Source organism: Lathyrus oleraceus, chromosome 5, assembly GCF_024323335.1.
Source record: "Lathyrus oleraceus cultivar Zhongwan6 chromosome 5, CAAS_Psat_ZW6_1.0, whole genome shotgun sequence".
Lineage (NCBI taxonomy): Eukaryota > Viridiplantae > Streptophyta > Magnoliopsida > Fabales > Fabaceae > Lathyrus > Lathyrus oleraceus.
This window is the reverse complement of record NC_066583.1, coordinates 571534134-571557206: the sequence shown is the minus strand read 5'-3', so window position 1 is coordinate 571557206 and position 23073 is coordinate 571534134. Positions and strand designations below refer to the sequence as shown.

Here is a 23073-nt window from a genome sequence, read left to right as displayed (position 1 = left end):
AGTTTGGGGTGTTACAAATGGTATCAGAGCCATACCTCTCCCAATACGATGTGGTTCAGGTACGAACCAAGCGGAAGCTGATGCGCATGTAACACCCGAGGCCAGAGAGAGCGGAGAGTGGTTACATGTAACACCCGAGAGTGAGAGAGTGGTTGTTGGTGCATGAGGCATGATAATGAGACACTCCTAACAACTTCTAGGGAAAAACCGAATTCACATCGGAATAAGAAGGATCCTGAGTCTGTGCAGGTATGGGACTGCATGGTTGAAGGAAGGCTTATAGCAATTAATTGGTACTACTTATACCAACAAGATGCGTCTTCTTTTTGGTAGCCTAACAAATAAGAACTTCATAGTTAAGCATGCTTGACTTGGAGTACTATTTGGATTGGTGACCTTCTGGGAAGTTTCCTAGAAAGCGTGTGAGTGAGGTCAAAACATGCTGAAAAGACTCGTGTTGGTTTGTGGGGTCAGTCGGTAATCCATGAAAGCAGTTTGGGGTGTTACAGTTATAATATCAAAGATAGTAGTGAAAGTGGGGTTTACCTACATTACATATTTCACGAACACATATATTTGTTAACTTCATAGGTCACAATATCCTTCTTCTTTGCCACAAAGTCAATGAATAAGGAGATGTTACCTTTTATATGCATTGAGCTTCCCTTATTAAGATCACATATACTCTTCAAGAAGTCAAGACATTTTCCCTACAAAGTCAATCAATAATGCTAGGTACCAAATTTTCATTGGATCCTTGAGGGTGTGTGGAAAGATTATTGCACTTGGACAACCATTGAAATATGTAACACCCTATTTCCCCAACGCATAATTATAATTAAATCAAAGTTTTTTCACAACATTTTCACATAGGATGTTACACCTCTCAAAACACACACACCTGTTGATCATGTAACACTTAATTTAAATAAACATGCAACATCTGCCATCACATGCTCACCTTCACTTAGGGTATCATCGCAGCGGAAATACTCAATTAGAATAAATCAATTTGAATCCCATATTATAGTTAAAAAGCATCTACTCGTGAGTCTTCTCCAAATGCTTATCACACAAAAACATAAAATACGAGAGTATACATTGTATCTACGAAATGTCAACCTAAAACAAAGAAAACGCTCCCCAGTGTTACATAGCTGATCATAACCAAAGCTATAACAAAGAAACTAAAAGAAATAGCTATAGGAGCTAGCTTCCACTTACAACGTCGACTCTACTCCTGAGTATCTGCATGATGCCCATGTAAAGGCAACATTCAAACAAAAGGGGTGAGAAATCACAAACAATAATAACAAGCATATAATGCAAGGTAGGATAATAACACAACACCTCTATACAATTTCATTCATATAATATCTCATCACAATCTCACACCTGAACTCATCAATCAATCACAACTCAACAATTATGCATATAACTCATTATGTAATGCAACTCGACTATGCAACTCTATGCATATGCATATGGTACCAAGTCAATATTCCATTCTCTCTAGAGTCAGGTCCCCTCTTCTGAACCCATGAGCTCCCTCTTATGAGTTTCATGCCCCCTCTTCTGAGCTTAGAACAAGCCATTAATCCCTTATTTTGAACTATCATACACGCCTCTTGACACAACTCTTATGATGCATGATCATATCATTAAATCAATGAGTTAAGACCCCTCTTCTGATTGTAAAGTAATGCATTGACAACTGTAGTAATCCCCTCTCTGGATTACATCACATGAAAATCACAAAATGCACATTATCAATCAATAGTGTAATACAAGCATGTTAATAATTCATCTCAACAAAATTATATTTCAAACAACACATCAATTTAATCAACTAATTGTGCAAACATAAGGGTCACAACAATTAATCATACAATATTCCATAAACAACATCAAAACATAAATAATATACAACAACATAGTTCCCCATTCTAACTACCACCACCACAATAACAATTATGCATATTCACATACAAGCATCACACAACTCAAATATTCATACACCATATACAACCAAATTTATGCATACAAAACATCATCTTTCGTTAATCACATAACAACACCAAATAGCATTATAGATTTAATTATAACAATTAAATAATTTTTCTAAATCAATTATTAATACTCAACAACCTAATTTAATTATGCAATTAATTAATTTAAGTCACCAAAAACATGCCTAAATTTAACATGAATCATACGACAATACAACACATAAAATCCAACTCAGTAGCTAGAAACATAGCCACTGACATTACACCTTGAGTAAAATAGTATATTCACTTAATTAAATACACACTCATCCTCTTAAGGCATCATCATGAGATAGTACTACATGTTAGCTTTCCAACCCTTCGAACCGCGTCCCAAGCGGAGTCACGAATCTCAAGTTATGATATTTTTTGTTAGACATAAAGGAAGTCATGAGGGTTGACGAACGTCACGCATAACTGAGTTTTTTTCCATGGCCAGTTCATCACTAAGTCCCAGAATTTGTGCACAAATACCCAGGATTTACATTTCTGCATTTTCCACCATAGAATCCCTTCCAGACCTCTACTTTTGATTCAATAAAAAGCTCTGGTCTCAGAATTCGATGTTCTACAATTATCCAATGATTAAAATAAAAATTTAACATATATAATTCTTAATTTTTTAAAAAATATATTAATCCTAAAGTTTAAAACCTTCGACAACGGTGTGAAATATTAACAATTTCAAAACAGTAATCACATACCAAATTATACACGAAAATACATATCAATTCAACCAATCAACATCATAATATCATAGACACTCAAAATTTCATGAACAACCCAATGCCCTATTGGAGGTTAAGAACTCCTCCATCCTACCCCCCATGCATAAGCCTTATTGAAAGTTATTCTCCCCCTTAACTTGTTCTCCTAGAAGCAATAATTGGTTATGTTCTTGGTTCTCCTCTCCTTCTATATTAGCTCTCCTATATTGCTCTTCTCTTTTCCCTAACTCTTCCAATTCACTTATTATCAAAAACCCTGTAGCTCTTTAACTTTCTTTTTATAATAACAGAACTCCTAAATTTTGGATTTACCTTTCTATCCTTACTTACTCACAAAAACCCAACAATGTCGTTCCTCTTTTATTTCCTATATTTAATTACTATATTCTTATTATTTTATCTCTAATAACAAAATAATTAAATTCACTAAAAATGCTACTACTCATATTATTTCATTTAATAATTAAAATACTATTATTTAAATAATAAAATTAAAATATTATTTCAATTAATAAAATAATTTTAAGTAATTCTATCTTTTTCTAATTCCTCTTCACATCCTACTACAAGGTCACTCACCATCTCTCTCACTCACATTCAATTATTCACCCACCCACAATAATCAAACAAATACACAAACAAATACATAAAAAAGTATAATTAAATTAAAATAAGATAATTTATTAAAACTGGGGTGTTACAAAGTACACCTTTAGGAACTAAGTATCTCCTAAATTTGCATTTAACAATGGTATGACATTTCTTACAACAATAATGACAAGTCAAATGATGATGTGAATGACTTTCACTATTAGATTCCCTTAAAACAAAATTGTACTTCTTGTACGACACATTTAAAGATCTTTTGAATTTTGTAGGATCAATAGTGAAGGTGACCTTTGGTTCTAAAGCCTTGTATAATTTGGCTTTTAGAGTATTAACCTCTTTTTGCCAAATGTGTCAAGTTTCACAATCAAACCAATAAGATTTCTCTTACTCAACATCAACTTTTGAAGCATCTAACATGAATTTCTTAAGAGCTTCCATTTGTTTTTCAGTTTCTAAAACTTTGACTTCTAAGTATGGTTTTTTTTATTTGAATCCAATCTTTTAAAAGCATCTACGACTTCACCATATAGATTTTCAAAAGTAATTTGTAATTCAGAATAAGACATATCATCAATAAGTTCAAATTTAGAATGGCTTACATTCTTCTTCTTATGATGATGGGCCGTGAGGCAAAGATTTTCCGCTTCATCACTTTCACTTGAGCTACTTTCACTCGAGGATTCACTATCATTATCCTATGCAATGTATTGTCTTCTAGACTTGTTAGACTTATTTTATTGACCATTTCCTTTATCCTTCTTAACCAATGAACAATCCGGCTTCTAATGACCGGCTATTCCATAATTATAGCGTGAACCTTTAGATGTTTCCTTCTTATTCTCATCTTCCCTTGAGGTATTTGAATGCCTTCTATAGTTAATGAAATTCTTGTCAGAATAATTTATTCCATTTTCTTAATGTACTTATAGTACCTTCTAACAAAAAACCTCATTTCTTCATCATTTGACTTCTTATCATCACTAGATCCACTTTTATCATGCTCTTTTGTTAAGGGCTTAGAATTATAAGCCTTAAGAGCAATTGACTTATTTTCACCTAATTGTCCTTGTTCTTTTCTTTATTAATCTTTTTCTTATGTGTCTCTAAACAAATGAGCTCTTGCTCATGTTCTTCAAGCTTTCCAGATAAATTAGTAATGTCTAATGTCAATAGGTTGTTAATTTCCTTGATGGAGGTGACCTTAGATTGTCATTCCCTATTAAGACATCTCAAAACTTTGTTAGTAGACAATTTCATTGGAAACCGACTTAACAAGTACATTCACACGATTTATAAGATGAGTGAACATCTTTTTCATATCGGCAATGGTTTCACCATGCTTCATATGAAAGAGTTCAAACTATTGATTTCAAGTATTGATTCTAGCTTGTTTGACCTCATTTGTACCTCATGGGAAACTTGTAATGAGTTTCACATAGCTTTACAAGTTTCACAATGAGAAACACGATAATATTCATCAACTCCTAAAGTGGAGATTAGAATATTCATTACTTTTCAATCACAAGAATACTTATTCTCATCACCTGTATTCCATTATGCTTCCAGTTTAGGTACAACAACACCATCCGTATTGGTCATTGTTATTTCAAATGGACCATCTTTGATGGTGTTCCATACATTCCTATCAATAGAATTGATATGAATATGCACACAATCCTTCCAATAACCATAGTTTTTACCACTAAAAACATACACTTTATTATATGCCCCTTTAAGTTCGAAAGTCATAATCTAATAAGCAAATTTGAAGCACAAGATAAATCGGTACTCGTGATACCACTTGTTAGATGAAGGCAACAATCTAGAGGGGGGGATGAATACATCACAATAAAATTTTTGTAGATAAAAAATTATATTTTGAAAATATTTACTATGGCAAGCAGAAGCAAATCCAGATCGATACTCATCTATCCCGAACTGTTACTAGAAGAATCAAATATGGATTTAAACTGTAAAGAAACGTACACTAATGATGAGAAAGTGAATCAATATATTTTACATGATAAATTTGAATAATATCACACAATGATTGTCGATTTCCAATGAAAATAGAAAATTTAAATTGATATAGACAATTTATCGAACACTTAGTGTGCATAAGATTTATCGAACACTTGGTGTGCAATAAAAACCAAGTTTATTTCCATTTGTGTTGATAGTATGAAAGTCTAATTGCAATTGTTTAGATTGCAATTATTTTACCAAAACAGTTTGTGAAACTTCAACACAACCAAAATTTTTCTGCTAGACAAAATTTGCACTCTAAGTTCAATATCAAAATGTAAAAAGTATGTGTATGTGTGTGTGTGCGTCTGCCCCAAAATCAAAATAGAATTGAGATATTTTAATTAACCTTTGCAATAGTAGTTTACAAGAGAAGTAATAGTAATTCAAACCCCCAAAACCTATGTTTAATTGTTGATCCTAGCTCCCCCCTTCCCTTGATCTTAGCTAGATCAAGTCACACAAGACTTCCAATTGATCCTCCAGTTACCGTTACTACTTTGACCGAACTTCCATTCTTCAAAGATTTCACTCGGCTGAATCCAAAATACTAAATATTGATCCAAGTCTTTCAATTGATCCTCTAATTACCGCTACTCCTTTGCAAGAATCCCCGTTCTTCAAAGCTTTCACTCGGATGAATCCAAGTTGCAAAGACTTGTGTAAAACCCCCAAATCAACCCTTGATCTTGGAGGAAAAACCCTAATCAGTTTTATCAATGAATCCCCCAAAGAATACTCCACCCAATTATGATTACATTAATCCTAAATTGGACCTTATCAATCTATTCTAGATGAACAATCAACAAAAATGATTATGTGTAATTGTTGAATGTATAAAGAAAAAGATTGAAGATGAAGAGAAAATTCTAAGTGTGTTCTTGATTTCAGTTTGAGAAATGATGCATGAATGCATATTTATATGTATGCGTGTGTGTAGAAAGAATAACAAACAAAACAAATTTTTAGTAAAAAATTACATGTTTATGAAAAGATTGAGCCAATGCATATATTGACTCCAAACATGATGTATTGACTCCAAATTCGTATGAGTCAATACATAAGACCCTATGTATCGATACAAGAGAGAAAAAGCCAAATTCCTTAAAAAAAACTTTTAGTTTAAGTTGACTCCAACCATAGATGAGTCGACTCACTCGTAACTTATATCGACTCATTCACAGCTTGTATTGACTCACATAAGACAAGGATGCGCATAATCATATTGTTTAAAAAAGCTTTCAGATTGAGTCGACTCATTTGTAACTAGTATCGACTCATAAAAGGCAGGGTTATGTTTTTAACCATTCTTCATTATGTATTGACTCATAGGTTTGATGTATTGACTCATAACAATCATGTATTGACTAATTCACCCATTTTTCATGAAAAATCATAGTTTTTACTTGTAATAGCTAATCTAATTTGATTTTAAATGCCCTATTATGATAATGCACATCTATACATAGAAAACAAGATCCAATATACACAAATACTACGTGTCCTAGTTTTGACATCGTTTAAAACATATCTAATAGGATAGTGCAGTCACAATTGTGTGTGCTGACATTCCAAAACTTGTTCAATATGTGCACAAAAATTGGTTGACACCCTATAAAGGAAGATTTGATACTGCTTGGACTAATAGAGTCACTCATATAGAGAACAAACAATGAACAAGTACATTGATGTGAATATGAATATAGTTACACTACTAATTATCAAATAATGATATCTTGTTTTGTTTATGTTTTTTAGGGTTGAGTCTGCTCACTAGAGACTAAAAGATATATTGACAAGTAACATGAGATATTTATGCAAAAGTTGGGATGTTGTTAACACCATGTTGAAGTTGTAATTAGGTTAAATTAGAGTATCATTTCAGAAAAGTTGCCAATATTGAGAATCAGTATGACTCTTTATTTTACTCCAGATTGCACGACTTCGTTTCAAGACAATGCATACAACACAGTGGGAATGATCTAGAAAGGTTAAAGTTTATTGGTTGTGACAAATCAACACATGGTTGTTTCATTAGAACAACACATGGTTTACCTTGTACGTGTGAGCTTTATCAAATACAAGAAGAGCATATTCCGTTAGAATCGATACATGTGTTTTGAAGGAAATTATTCATTGAAGAGAGCGAGGTCACTGAAAAAGAAAGTGAGACACAATTGGATTTAGAAGAAGAGTGTGAAGAAATCAAGAAGTGTTTTGGTACATTGAATATTGTAGGTTAGAGAGCGATGAAGAAAAAAGTTCAGGAACTAACACATCCATCCACAACTTCTATGTGTCCACCACCAGTGAAGTACATGCCAAAGAGGGGAAATAAGAAGAGTAAAAAGAGTGATGTGCATCGTGATCCTGCACAGTAGGAGTATGTTGAGGGCTCATAGGAAAGTCAGAGTACAAATAGATCATGTATAGAACCAATTGAAACTCAACCGTGTAATGTATCTTCAAAGCTAAAATATTTGTCTCAGTTTCATATTTTCTTGTATCAGTACATTGATGACATTGCTGATATGGAAGATGATGGGAATTGTGGTTTTAGGGCTATTGCAGCTTTACTTGGATGAGGCGAAGAGTCTTGACCTTTGATTCAGACATAGTTAGATACTAAAGTTTATCAACATCGTCAACTATATTCTAATTTGTTATGTGATACAATACCGAAAGTTATGAGTGCATTACGGGTAGCTAGCTTCGATGTTCATCGTCGTGATAAGTGGATGGCGATTCCTGATATGGGTTACCCTATTGCTTCTAGATATGGTGTTATATTGGTCTCGTTGTCCAGAAACCTTAACATCACAATCTTCTCATTAGTGATAGTTCCATGCATAGCTCCAAATAGACACAAAATGATTGTAGTTGATTTTGTTAACAATAATCATTGAGTTCAGATGAAGTTGAAACCCATTTTCCTTTACCTCCCATCACAGGGCGATGGAGACAGAACTGTAGTGAAGTTGCAAGAGTAAGAGAATCAACATATGCGAGACATATTAAGCATTAGGAAGAAGAAGTTAGAAAATCGACATTATTTGTAATGATATTATAACATTTTTGCATTATATTTATATATTTTATCTGGTATAGAGGTCAGTTTTGAAATCAAATTGTTCAATCTTCTCTTAATTGTACTCATGAGATTAAATCCTGATCTTTCCTATTAAATCTAACGTTAATTACCAATGAACTAGATGAGTTAATTGCTACTTTATTTTAAAAAAAGTGTTGTAATATTGACTAAAAACAAATAAATTACTTAAAAATAAGTAGACTATAGACTCCAAAGATATCAAGGCTAGGTTGTATTGTATTGTACTATCGAGGAGTAAGTTTAACCGTTTAAGACCGAACTTTTAGTTGAGAATATCCGCAAGAAGTAACGCAGCAGTGCAAGTGTAAACTGCGTTTAACTTGAAGTTAAAAAAAAAAAAGTTTAAATAAAAACTACCAAAAGTTAAATAAAATAAAAAAAAGCCAGAAAAAACATGGCATGAAATTGAAAATAAAGAATCTCGCAACACAGTTTAGCAGATTATGTTAATGGAGACTCGAAACCCTTCTCCATCCCCGGTTCGAGTTCTCATTCGTCCACCACCGTCTTCTTCCGCTTCTTCTTCCTCCTCCTCCTCCGCCACCGTTCATCCCACATCGGCGCCACCTCCTTCCTCCGACGGTGTAGTAGTCGTCGGTTTTATATCGCGACGACACGACGATTCAACTCACCTGCTCAACCGAGTCATCGATTCTAACGTCTTCGCTTCTGGTAACCTCGATAAGGCGTTACTCATCGATAATGAAGAAGCTAGTGAATGGTTTAAGCGTAGAAGAATTAGTTACTTTCGTGACCGTGATAAGGGGATTTTGTTTCTTCACTTCTCTTCTGCTCGTTGTTCGACCGTTCACGATTCGGATGAAACTTCGCCGGGATTCGATTCTGTCGTTGAAGAGCATGAGTTCGGTGACCTACAGGGAATGCTTTTCATGTTCTCTGTAAGTCTTTTTCATCATCATTGCTTTAATCTTATCGAATTGGAAACGTAGCCTTGACAATTGTCTTTAATTTTCTTTAAATTTTGTTTTCTTTGTGCTACGTCTGCTGAATTAGAGTAGGATTATGTTAACAAAACCAGATTGGATTAGGAAATTAGGATTTAGGAACTGTAATGTTAGTGATTTAGATTTAGCTACTTTTATGTTTTTGCAGGGTGTGTTTTGTGTGTACTTTATAGTAATGAAATTTTGCGTGGTTGGTGTAATGTAATTAACTAGTTAGAAATGCAGGTTTGTCATGTTATCATATATAATCAGGAGGGGTCACAGTTTGGTACTAGGGTTTTAAAGAATTTTCGTGTGCTACAAGCAGCAAAGCATGCTATGGCTCCGTTTGCTAGGTCACAAGGTGCGCCACCCTTACCGTCCAGAGTGCATTCTGCAGCTTCATTATCTTCTCGAGCTACCTTGTCAGGGAATAATTCTTCTCCGGGAAGAGGTGTTGGTGTTGGTAACTTGAATCGCAATGCGTCAGCTGTGTCTCTCATGTCAGGTTTAGGATCTTATACTTCTTTGTTTCCGGGACAGTGCATACCTGTGATGTTGTTTGTGTTTGTGGATGACTTCTCTGATTTATCGGTTTCCAATACGAATGGGGAGGACTCTTCGGATGTCTCTTCGCTTAACCAGTCTTCTAGTTTGAGTAGTGTAGCCAAGGCAAATCTGGCTGCTACTAAAGGTTCTGGTTCAGTTGTTGTACTGGCACGTCCTGCAAGTCGATCTGAAGGTGGACTTAGGAAGAAACTACAGTCGTCTCTTGAAGCGCAATTTCGCTTTTTGATTAAGAAATGTAGAACATTATCTGGCTCTGAAGTTACACACTCTGGTGTGAGAACTGGGGCTTCTTCAGCTTCTACAGCTCTCTTTTCACTTGATGCATCAAGGGCAGTTGTTTTGTTAGATCGACTTTCAGTTAATAAAGGTGAATCTCTTGAGTTTGCCACAGGACTTGTTGAAGATGTCTTGAATGGGAAAGCAACCTCAGATTCTCTTCTGCTGGAAAGCCATGGGCAAATAGCAAGCAAAGAGGATTTAATATCAATTAAAGAGTTCATTTACAGGCAGTCTGATATTTTGAGAGGGAGAGGGGGGCTAGTTAATACCAACAGTGGCTCTGGTGTTGGTATGGTTGCTGTGGCAGCAGCGGCGGCGGCTGCCTCAGTTGCTTCTAGCAAAACATTAACTGCTCCTGATCTTCCAAGTTTTGAAACTTGGTTAACTTCAAGTCGTCATATCTTGAGTAGAATTTTCTGTGCAAAAGGGGGTTGTTTAGATGAATTAGAAAATTTTAAAAGAAGACCTCGTCCAAGGAACCCTGTTTCACCTGCAATGGAAGAATCTTTGAAGGGTACAGATCCTTTAGATGTTGCAGTATCTTGGTTACAATGTGGTAGAGGGTTGAACACTAAGTTTTCAACTTTGTGGTGCCAAAGAGCCATTCCAGCTGCAAAGGAGATATATTTGAAAGATTTGCCTGCTTGTTATCCCACATCAGAACATGAAACTCACTTAGATAAGGCTTTGCATGCATTTCAGTCAAAGGTAAAAGGACCTGCAGTGCAAATTTTTGCAAAAACGTTGGAAGAGGAATGCTCTTCCATTTGGAAATCAGGAAGGCAACTATGTGATGCTGTTAGTTTGACGGGCAAACCGTGCAGGCACCAAAGGCATGATGTCGATGGCAGTAATTCAGAATTGGGATCTTTGTCCAAGCCACATTCAAGTGGCTACTTTTTCCTGCATGCCTGTGCTTGTGGCCGTTCACGACAGTTACACCCAGACCCGTTTGATTTTGAATCAGCTGATGCTTGCTGCTTCTTTGACTGTGATAAGCTACTTCCTGCAGTCAAACTACCAGAAACTGAAGTTGAAGGACCTGTTCATTCTTCTGCTTGGAGTTTGCTGCGTATTGGAGGTTCAAGATACTACGAATCTTCCAAAGGCTTACTTCAGAGTGGATTTTGTGCTACTGAGAAATATCTTCTGAAATGGACAATATACTTGGAGAAACATAAAAGGCTAAATGGTTCAACCGAGAGCATAGTGAAACAGAATTCTGTAATTAGGGGATCTAATGTTGAATATATTGCAGATGCAAAAGAAACCGGTGATAGACAAACTCACTCTGCTGTGGAGAGTGGAGTGGAAGACTATAGAACACCTTTAGATATTACTAAAGCTGATAACAAAGATATAAGTTTCGGTAGAGGTTTTCCCATTTTCAAAATGAGAAAGCCTTTTTCTGAGGTTGTTGCTGGATCAGCGGCCGTTGATTCAGGATTCCCTCCTCTCCAGCAAAGGAAATTGCCTACATTAGGTTCAGAGAAAGATATGAAACAAAGCAGGCCAAGTAATCAGAATACAGAAAGGATTAATGCAACGATCGATCATCAAATATCTCTAAAATTTCAAGATGTGTCATTTACTGAGGGACCTCTTCATGGCAGTGGAAATAATAATCGCAGAGACAGTGACCCTTTTTTGAGGATAGGTAGCAATGTAGTACCTGTACACCTTAATGGCGGTGAAAGGAGCAAACCCCATTCTTCTTTAAAGCATGTAATCGTCAATGTTGGATTTGAACATGAATGCCCCCGTGGCCATCGTTTCCTGTTAAGTGCAGATCATCTCACTGAACTTGGATCCTTTTACTCACCATCTGACGAATCTCATTTATCTTCTTCTATGGAGCCCACTGAAAGAAATCAGGCATCTCATACTAGAGTAAGCAATAATGCTTCCTGGTCCAAAGTTCATCGAAGCTCAAATGAAATTCTTTCTCCATCCATTAATAAGGAAAGAGATGTTGGAAAGTCAAATGAAGTCATTCCTAATGGTTATCTGAATGCTAATGGACCAGTATATACTTCTATTCCACTGAAGGAAAAAAATTTGACATCTGTGAATATATTGGCAAAACCCCCCAATCTTATGAAAGATAGCGGACGGGATATGCATGCTAATATCAAGGGTGATGATGAACTTGCATTGTCCATGCTGAACCGAAATTTGCCTATCTATATGATCTGTCCTCATTGCAGGCGTTCTAGGAATAAGAAAGATACAGCAGAGGTTAAGTTTGCTAGCGGTATCTCACAGCTTAAAAGGATTTTTATGGTATGTGTTTCACCTTATGTAAGCATTTAATCAAGTTTCAATAGCATCAATTGACTTTAATACCGAAAATGTTCAAATTTATGTTTTCTTTCGTTTTTGTGTTTTACACTTTCTGTGAACTACACTTGTTGCACACTTGCTTTTTGTAAAAAAAAGGCTAATATCACCCTAATTAAATTTGCTTCATCTCCTTTAACTTATTTCACTTTCTTTTTTTTTATTGCATAAGATAAACCAAAATTTCTATGAATGTATTTCCAGGTAAGGAATTGTTTATTGATGGGGACCAGTTTCTCTAACAAAATTTATGCTTGTTATACTGTCAAAGAAAGACACCACGTGGATAATGAAATACTTTCGACCTTGATGTAGAGACTGGTTTTCTTTGTTGGAATAAAGGAAAAAACCTGCATAAAGTTCTCAAATCAGACTATGACACGAGGATTTATTTTGCAAAATTGAATACCCTCCATTAAGAATATGTTTGTGAATTAGAAAAAAACATCCTGGTGTAATTTTTTTATTTGATAACACGGTGATATAAAAATCTTGATCCAATTTTTTCCCACTGTAAAACAAAAATGTTGAACTGCCTATTATTTTATAGAGAGCTGTGTTTTCCATTTGGCTTCTACAAGACTAAATTGACTTGTAACTAATGAACCATTTATCATAAACTTTTTTTGCTAGCCATTGACATGAGTGGTTGAAAACCGTGTTGTTGATTTTGCTGGCTAATGTATTGGATGCCACTTGATATTTGATTTTCAGTTTATTTTCATTTTATGATGATAATTGTATATGTAATATAACAATTGCTATTATTAGATCAGCTACCTAATGTATATATCTTGCTGTAGGTCACACCGGCGTTTCCTGTGATACTAGCAACATGCCCTGTTGTGCAATTTGAGGTACGCCTTTCTTCTTTTGGAACGTACATGTTTAAAACGCCAAAGACTCGATTAGATAACAGTAATACATCTCGACAAAATGGGTGTTTTAAGTTGGGAGAAATGTGTTCCCTATTTTTATTTTTTTTGAGAGAAACTACCTTCTTTTGTATATTCGGCCCAGCTTATTTTATAGCATATTGTATATAGAAGAGTGTATTTCTTTTCGGTGTTAAATTTATGTGGCTTGGGGATATTTTATTAAATCCATTTTCTGCATGTTTGATTGCTCCTTTCCAGCATTGTTGTTTGGACTTCTAAAATTGTATTAATATAGCTATACTTTTGTTATTCTTCTCAATTGTATACTCATCACATTATTTTGTCCTTGTAGACGTCATGCCTGCCTCCATCAGTTCCGGATCGTGAACGGAAATTGCAGTTTAGCCTTGGATGTCAAGTGATCTTGCCACCAGATAGTTTCCTTACCCTTAAATTACCATTTGTTTACGGTGTGCAGCTTGAAGATGGAAACAAGCATCCTCTTAATCCCTTTGAACAACAGCCAGAAATGACTGCCTGGATAACCAAGGGCACAGTACTGCAGATCTTGTCCAAAGGGAGCAGTGATGAGGGATATCAAACATAGTAAATGCCGACCAAATCTTTGAGTGGCCTATTTTAAATCTAAATGAAAGGGTTTCAATAGTTGATCCAGAACCCAGGTGAAAAGCTCAACCCCCCCACCTCCTCCTTTTAACAGACATTTTGTTATGGAAATTTAATGGGGAAATTTAGTGATTATGTGACTATTAAAACTAGATGTGCTAAGTTAAAGGAATTAAAATTATATTTTGCAGAGTGATTCACGGGCTTTACTCACAACAATACTACTAATTACACTTTAGAACTAGGTTAGTTCTATGGTGCAAAAATTAGTTAAGTTTTGCATCATGCACAAGTTAGTTTCCACCATTAGATCAATTAATTCCACCATTGGATCAAATGAGATATGGTGTGACTTATTGTTCTAATGGTAAAAAAATCCACTTTGCATGGTGCAAGACTATCTTACTTGTGTACATTAGACAAAGTCTTGAAGGTATAGAAATTTATTACAGATAAAGTTAAATAAATAGTCATTTATAACTTTTTAGGAAGTTGTTTCCTCAATTTTCTCTCTAGGCCAAAAAAATACGTAAGATTGATTAGTCTGTACAATTTAGGACTAAACTTTTAGTTACCCATAAAGCCAATGTTTTGGAGTTTTTTGCACTTTCTTAGCCAAATTTTAGGAAACTGAGTGCTGTCAAATATTATGTTAACTGAGTGGCATGTGTGTCAATCCGACACTGTCATCAGAGCTTGTTGATTTATGCCTTTAATAGTTTAATCTGTGAAATAATTGTGTTCACAACATTGCTGGCTATTCCTTTTTTAGCTGGATTTACACTCTAATATCATTCGAGTTATAGTTAATACAGTTGCCAGGTCTTATGAACTCATGATTAGATGTGTGTGCAGGATGAGGAATTTTGTGGATGGTGAGTATGGTCTATAATAAATTCACTGAGCTGTAATGGAAACACATGAGATGCATCATTGTTCAGAATTAACTGCTTTAATCATAGTAAGGTACGATAATGCTTAAAAAGAAAAAGGGTATGATAATGTGGAATATTTATCCTTGTCAGATTTTTAAATTGCTTTTTGGACGGCTTTGTAGCATGTTCATCTGCGCTTTCTGTAATCTCGTGTGGATAAATCATAAATGCGAATCCGTGGATTGAATGTTGCTGTCTGGATTTATTTGGACGATACTTGTCAAATGAAAGTATTCTACGATTGAGGGGAGTCTGTGATTTGCACATCAATAGCCACAGACCTTGAATTGTGCTAGTAATGGTAAGTATTTTAATGTTGTCCTGAATCTGCTAGTAATTGGAAAAGCAACATCGGAGCCTTTAATTGATTTATGCTTGTTTATTTTCATGTGACTGTCACTAAACCTTCCTACCATTGAAATTCCAATTGCGAGACTTACGGGGAAGTGAAATCATGCTTGCAGGTGAAACCCCACAAAGTTTTAGTTGATGAAAGGTTGGATGGCATCATCTGCGCTGCATAGAGTATGGTGCAACCAAGGCACTGGTTATTGTCTTTAATGTAATGATGTTGCTCTTCAATGTGAAACACATCAATATATATGAGCAGTGAGCATTGATTTTGGTTCTGTCCTGTGCATTATTTGTGAAGGGGAGAAGCAACGGAGTTTAGCTTTTTACTTCAAGAGGCCCTAGAATGGGATAATTCTATAAATGTTAGCCGGATGATGTCAGAATTTCTTTCAGTGTCTTTGGCTTAGTGGAAGCTTGCTGATCATCAAATGTGCTGAAAATTGTGTGCCAAGGTCTGAAGGGATCTTTCATAGACTTTGCATTGTATTTTTTTGTATTATCTTAATTTTTTTTTTTGGATTTTGGTAACTATCTTATTGATGTGAAATATCTACCGACTTTTTCGATGACTAATACCCGACTTTATTGATGTCTCCTTTCCAACCATACTTTTATTGGATTGTATTAGTATTTGGTTTTATTTTTAGTTAGGTTTTGTTTGGGAGTTTGTAGAAGAGACAGGAGATTTAAAAAAAGAGAGAAAGATTGAGTAAAAAGAATAAAGTGATTTAAGGTGGGAAGAGTTGTGAGATTAATTATATTCATAAAATTAAATTCTCTTAATTTGGAGGAATTAAAAAATTATATTGGACAAAAGATTTTAGAGAATTTAGGTAAATTGTTAAAATATAATCTATAACAATTTTAAAAATTAAAAATGTTTTCTTTTATTATTCTGTACAAAATTATTTTTTTTAAAAGATTATTATTTTTTTTTTGTATTTTAAATTTTTTTCCCGAAGATCTCTCTCCATTGATAGAGTCTTAAGCAACTGTATTAAAAAGAGTAAAAAGTATTTGTATTTTCCATTGATATAAAATGTCAAATATACATTTCATTTTCAGTCTTTATAAATTTTGAAGGACCGTTTTTAAAAATCAGACCGATTGATGAGAATATTGGATTATTGATTTATTGAACGGATCATTGAGTCATTGGTCTGTATGAATAAGTCGGATTAATTAGGATAACTTGGTTGAATAAACCGGTCTTTATAACAAAACTATATAATTATTAAATTGCTTGAATCGAATGACTCGACCTCTAAAAAAATCACGACAACTTCAAAATTTCAAAATATCATAATTTCATATGTTTATTCTTTAAACTCAATCTCTAAACATAGTCATCACGCACAACACAATATTACAAAATCCATATCCAAATAAGTTTTAAACAAGTCTAATTCTACTAAATTTAATTATAAGGAAGAAAAGTGGTTCTAAATATTAGTCTACTTATATTTTAATTTTATTTGTGTAAAAACAAGGTTTTGTCAAAGAAAATAAACAAACATTTAATCCGCCTATTTTTTAAAACCTCCGGTTCATTGATTTTTATTGATTTTGATCCGTTTTTATGGGTTTTCACTGGCTCAATAGCTTACTCGGTCTAACAATCAAACCAAATCCGTGATCCTTTTGATTCACGATCCGATCGGTTAGATTGACTGATTCCGTTCGATTTTTAAGACACTAGTTACACCGATATAAAAAAAGATAATGTATCGTTAATTTTGCCACCAACTATAGCAACCAATATGAAAAAGATAAAGATAATGTATCCTTAATTTTTCCACCAATTATCATTAAAATGGATTTTTTAAGGCATTACTCGTTATACTACAAGAGTTACTCACACACATTAGTGAAATGTCAAAAATAGCACTCAAATTTAGATTTTAAAATTCATATGCACTTAATATACAACAAACCATCTCTAGAATACGCTAAAGCTAGATATTAATATTGGACTTCATATAGTAAATTACGGAGATTAAACTCTTGACACGCCTAACACTTTACACCCACGGTCAAACTCAAGACCAAAAAATTTAAAACTACTAGGGATTCTAAATCTAGATTTCTTACGAAGATTGGAATTTAGACGCTTCTGTTTAAGTAAACTCACACCTTTTCCTTTTCCTTCTTATTTTTGTTTCTACAAAAGAACAAAAACAGAGAAACAAAAAGCCAGGTCCTGATTTGCCTTTAAAGAGCTTGTCATATCATTATTCAAGCCTGCTCATAGCTTCTATCCATTACATTGAAATTTATCACGTCTCAATTCCACTGCATTGCACTCATCTGAAGTTCCTCTCCATTGCATTGGTAAATTGTCATTCTATTTCCTTTTTTTATTTCACATGCATACATTACCTAAATAGTTAACATATATGATACTTTAGGCTTAAATGCAATAGAGATGTCATATGTGTTTGTCCTGAACTGTATTACATTGATTTTTTTAGCACTAGAGCTTAGGATTCACATTCTATGTTCTCTGGTTCGCATGTATGTCTCAATGCAGCCTAGATAGTACAAACTAGACCCTTAGTCCGTAGATTGGAATCCAGAATAATCCGTTATTTGATTTTTGGTTTGACTTGTTTATGTTTTCATGTTATGACATGTCTCTGTTGTCCTTGTTTGATTGCACAAAAAATTTCTGACAACCATGAAAGATTGAGACATGATAGAGTCACTACAACAAAAATGAGTTTAAACAATGACAGAGAACCGCAGCTAAATACCAAAAAACCGTAGCCTAAGCCTTTAGCCTACTGTTATCAAGGCGTGGAATATGCGACCGTTGCCTATTCTTATAGGCTACGATTTTGTCACTTTATCCCACAGATGAGTAAATCCATTGCCTAAATGTGTGAATAGGCCGCAGTTTTGGAACTAGTTTTAAACCACGGTTTAGAACTGTATAACCGTTGCCAATGGATTAGTGTTTATTGAGTTAATTTTAGTTCACGATTTTTACTTAGGCTACAATATAAAATTGTTGCATGTTATTTTTTTTTTAAATTGTTAATAAACTATATAGAAGAAAACTTCATAAATACAACTTCAAACTCGATAAACCACGTACAAAATAAAGTTGTTGCAAGAAACCTTTAACATCATAAATTAATTTTAAGGATTTTATAACAACTTGCATCCAACACCTATTTCACAATAAACAACTATATAACATAGTGAACCTAACAACAACTCATGAGCTATGTACCATAACATCACAACCTAGTTTGTGAGAGGCTCTTCTTGATTCGTACAATAACAATTGTCAAGTCCAAAATTTTAATGTTTTCACTCTCCGATGTATTAAACCAGATTTGTTTAAGAGCCATGATATCTCTTGTGTCTCAATCTAGAGCTTTATAAACATTGTCGTAAGTTCTTTGTCCTACCTGCGAGTGTAAACAACATAAGCCAATTAAGTTATCTCATACTCTCTTCTAATTTGGTTTTATCAAAACAAACTATAAATTGACGAGTTTCATTAACTTACACATTTGTATGTTAATGAATAAAGTAACTCAACATGGAAATCATCGAATAGATTTTGTTCTCAATTGCAATGAAAAAAATAGTACAAAGGAAATTATAGATCCATAACTCACAAATTGATTCAATGAATTTTTACTACTTCATATGATATAAAGATTCTTATTATACATGATACAAAATACTAGTTTGATAAAGAAAAGAAAACAAATACATTATAATAAAGAAAAAACACGAGGACAATCACAAAACAATAAACCTAGTGGTATTATATTCAATTAGACCCTCACGACCTACACTTAGAGATACTTATTTTGTTGGTGAGGGATCGTATTCATGGGTTCATGTGTCTCCAATATCATCTTCTCAGATTCACGTGTCCGCTGCTTCCCTAGAAGCCCATTCTTCCCCAAAAGCCCCTACTGCGTCAGATGCCCCATATGGTTTCCCAAGAGGCCCCTCAGACCTTTTATTGCTTCCTTTGTATCCAGACCATTCTCCTAGGAACATTTAGAATGAATAAGTAGTATAAATCTTGTAATTACTCTTTTAAATATATTTTTTAAAATATTTGAATCGTCTGACGATGCATTATTTTTTGCAGTACCGTGATATGTTAAAATGTATCAGTCATGGTAGGAAGGTTGCAAAGCTGACGCAACCTGATGAGCCATGGTTCCAGGATGTCATGAAGCTATCAGGGCTGCATGATTTACGCATGACTAACTATGATTATATTAACCATGACTTATTATCTAATTTTATGGAGAGATAACATACACAGACGTTGTCATTTCATCTTCCAATCAATGACATGTCCATTACATTTGATGATGTCTCATTTCTCTTTCATGTTCTGATCCAAGAAAAATTATTAAACTACTTTAAAACCAGCAGACCCGAGGCATTAAACATGATGGTGACTTATTTGGGTATATTTAGGGTATACTCAGAGACTCCACCGTTGATGCTCCCACCACTGTCCTTCGCGGGAATGTTGATGTTATTTTTGCATCGTACTTTGATCATCTGGTTCTAGAGTATGTACTTCGTATATCAATTCCTCTCCCATGAAGTACAATATACTACTACATCCAATGGTTTTAAGTGTCACATCCTAACATGACACCAGATACAGAATGAGACCCTCAAAGGCCAACTCATCAAGAGATCTTAAAGGAGGAGCAGGCGATGGCAGATCACATCCTTGATGTGTTATTGATATGTCATTATATTGTGTCTATTAGGAGAGATGCCATAGTTTGGGTGGAGTTTGAGGAAAAAACTCCTCAGATGACCCCTTTACAAGCCATCTTAGTAGACGCACGACATGTGTTGCAATATTGGCAGCAAAGGAGTAACACGAGTGTCAGATATATCAAGTAGTGGGATTTTACTTTTTATATTTTGACATTTTATATTATGGTTTGTGTTGGGATTGATTATGACATTTTGACATTTTGGCATTCATATATACATAATAGTTCTTCTATTTTAATCTTATTGTTGAATGATAAATATGTATGGTTTATCGTGGTACTTATTTATAAATGACCTATAATGTAAGTTTATTTAAAAATATAAAATATCTTCTAATTTAATGTCAAAGAGTAGAATTTTGTCATGGCATTAATCCATAGGTTGGAATATGGACCTATGATATGAATATTAGAATCCAAAGCAATTTTTGACAAAATGGAGGTACCTCGATATGAAGTGATTTTGTTGTAGAATGAACATGTCTGAAATTTAAAATTCGCAATTACTTATATATTTTTCTCGATTAAACTTAGAATTGTGTTAGTATATTCGTGAGAGTAAATAGCAGCAAAAATAAAATAGTAAATAACATAAAATAAAAAGAGTAAGGGTTAGAGATATTGCACTAGAGAGAGAGTTATCCAGGTTTGACCGACCGTTGACCTAGTCCCGTCCCCAAGAGGTCTTATTGAAATTTTGGCTATAAGCGTTTAATTTTTTAGAGGTTATGCCCACGAATCTTAATACAATCTGATCTTAAGATTTTTATAGGCTTATTCCCAACGAATGATAACTTTTACCACAAGCTAAGCTAACGAACCATTTTAGAGATATAGGCTTATCTTAGTAAGCATAGCAAAACTTTTTTCGGAAAAGCTCAAGAAACCAAACATAAAATATTTTGATTGGTTTACCTCATGAACCAAACTTGATATCTTAAAAGTATCACACTCTTAAGAATTTAAAACGACCATCACGACCACTTACAATCTCTTCCTCACAAGCAAAGTTTAACTCAAAAGCATTATGGCAACCTCAAGTGAAAAGATAAATTTCTAGAGAGAGAAAGGAAGAATATAGAGAGATAAATTCCAAAGAAAATGTAAATCATTGGAAAGTGGCAAGAAATGAAGAGGGGCGAGCCTCCTTTATATAGAAGTTGGAAAAATCAGAAAAGGAAATAATCCATGGGCTGAATTGATGAACCAATAGATTGGCATAATGCTCTAATTGATTGGGAAGGACATCTTTGATTGTTTTTATGCCCAAAATGGGAAATATTGGATAAAACCATTGCAAATCATTAATGTATTATCCTAATCGCTTGGTGTAGTTCCCATTGGATTGAGCCTTTAGATTGGTTGCATTTTGCAAAACAACAACATGGAGAAGTATTCAAAGTGTTCAAAATTATCTAGCTTGCTTAAGCTGTATGGAGGCGCATAAGGGACAGATGATGGGTGCAATTCATAACATGAGGTACAACATATGGGCCTTGCACAAAAATTCAATACTACTACATTTCAAAAGAGTTTCTGGTCAAAAATTGGATCAGATTTTATTGCTAATTAGCTTAGCAATTTGATTAGGTGATTTGTTTAACAGTTGGGCGAAGATTAATTCATATTTAAATGAAGATTTAAATTGAAACAAATCATATCTTGTTGGATATATTTATGGAACACATAATATCCAGCAAATTCAACATTAATTTCGGACGAAATCAAAGTTATTATCTAAGGAGAAAAGCCCAGAGTTATTATGCTATATAAGCAGATAAAAACCTAAATTGGATGTCAAGCATTCACATTGAAGATTTTAGAGTGCTAGTGTTTACAAGAGTCCTTATTATTTTTATATACACCTCTATGTTTTAGTAACTTGGCATAGAAGGTATGTCTAGTTGAGTTGTATATTCAACATCTTTATGTACACCTCTATGTTTCAGTAACTTGGCACATAAGGTTTGTCTAGAGTTGAGTGGTAGTATTCAATATTGATTATTGAGTTGTAATCTCCAATCACGAGTTCTGTGATTGAGAAGAAAGTGAGTAGGTTCTCATGTTTAGGGGTGTAAGACCCTAACTTTGACCCTAAGATCCCTCATGACATCATATCATTGCTCAGTACATTGCCTCAAGGATCATAGCATGCTTGGCCCCTTAACCCTATGGTTGGGACTTGTGTGAGTGGCTTAAGACCACAAAGTGTGCTTGTATTATATATTATTTCTTTTCTTATTTTTATTACTAACCAAAAGCACAAAAATATGTCACTAACTCTTTTTGTTTTGAAGCTCAAGTGATCATGTGCTCCAATGCTCCTAAGAGGCTCCTAAGCTCAATGAAATGGCTAGATGAAGATGAGAAAAAGCATGAAAATGGTCCACAAAGTTCTTAATCATCATATATGTCTCCCAAGTATCTCAATTTGCCAATTTGATCAAGATAACCCAAAGGGCTTGAGGATTGTTTCCCAAGGAAACCCTAATTCAACTGTGCTTTGACTGCGCCTTGCCCATGAAACAACCTTAACCAATGATCAAATTTAATCAAGGTAAGTTCTTTCATTCATTATTTTATGCATATATGAGCCTATTTGAGGATCCTCAATCATTCATTCATCAAGATTGGAAGTTTGGCCTTGAAAAGTTGACCAGTCAAGCTCTGACTAAATTGAGGATCACTGAGATATAACTTTTGATGTGTTTGTAAAATGAAGATTACCCCAAGATACAAAATTTTATTAAGAACCATATGAACAACTTTCATGTTCATTAAAAATCCATTTGAAACTTGGAAGGTCATCATTAATTTCAAAACATTATGGGTCATTTTGACTGAAACCCTAA

General features: G+C 34.2%; 1 protein-coding gene across 1 annotated transcript; it reads left to right on the top strand.

Moving 5' to 3' along the window:
• Positions 1 to 8899: 8899 nt before the first annotated feature.
• LOC127086553 (uncharacterized) lies at positions 8900 to 16057 on the top strand. Its single transcript, XM_051027329.1, has 7 exons — positions 8900 to 9421; positions 9713 to 12598; positions 13459 to 13512; positions 13886 to 14216; positions 15016 to 15126; positions 15218 to 15396; positions 15560 to 16057. Exons 1-4 carry the CDS (start codon positions 8966 to 8968, stop codon positions 14138 to 14140), a joined length of 3651 nt encoding a protein of 1216 aa, XP_050883286.1. The 5' UTR covers positions 8900 to 8965; the 3' UTR covers positions 14141 to 14216; positions 15016 to 15126; positions 15218 to 15396; positions 15560 to 16057.
• Positions 16058 to 23073: the final 7016 nt, after the last annotated feature.

Excerpts from the sequence above, each read along its gene's own strand:
- LOC127086553 (XM_051027329.1), top strand. The coding sequence starts at position 8,966 with ATGTTAATGGAGACTCGAAACCCTTCTCCATCCCCGGTTCGAGTTCTC. Across the intron at positions 9,422-9,712 it reads GAATGCTTTTCATGTTCTCT|GTTTGTCATGTTATCATATA; the intron begins GTAAGTCTTTTT and ends TTAGAAATGCAG. Across the intron at positions 13,513-13,885 it reads GCCCTGTTGTGCAATTTGAG|ACGTCATGCCTGCCTCCATC; the intron begins GTACGCCTTTCT and ends TTGTCCTTGTAG.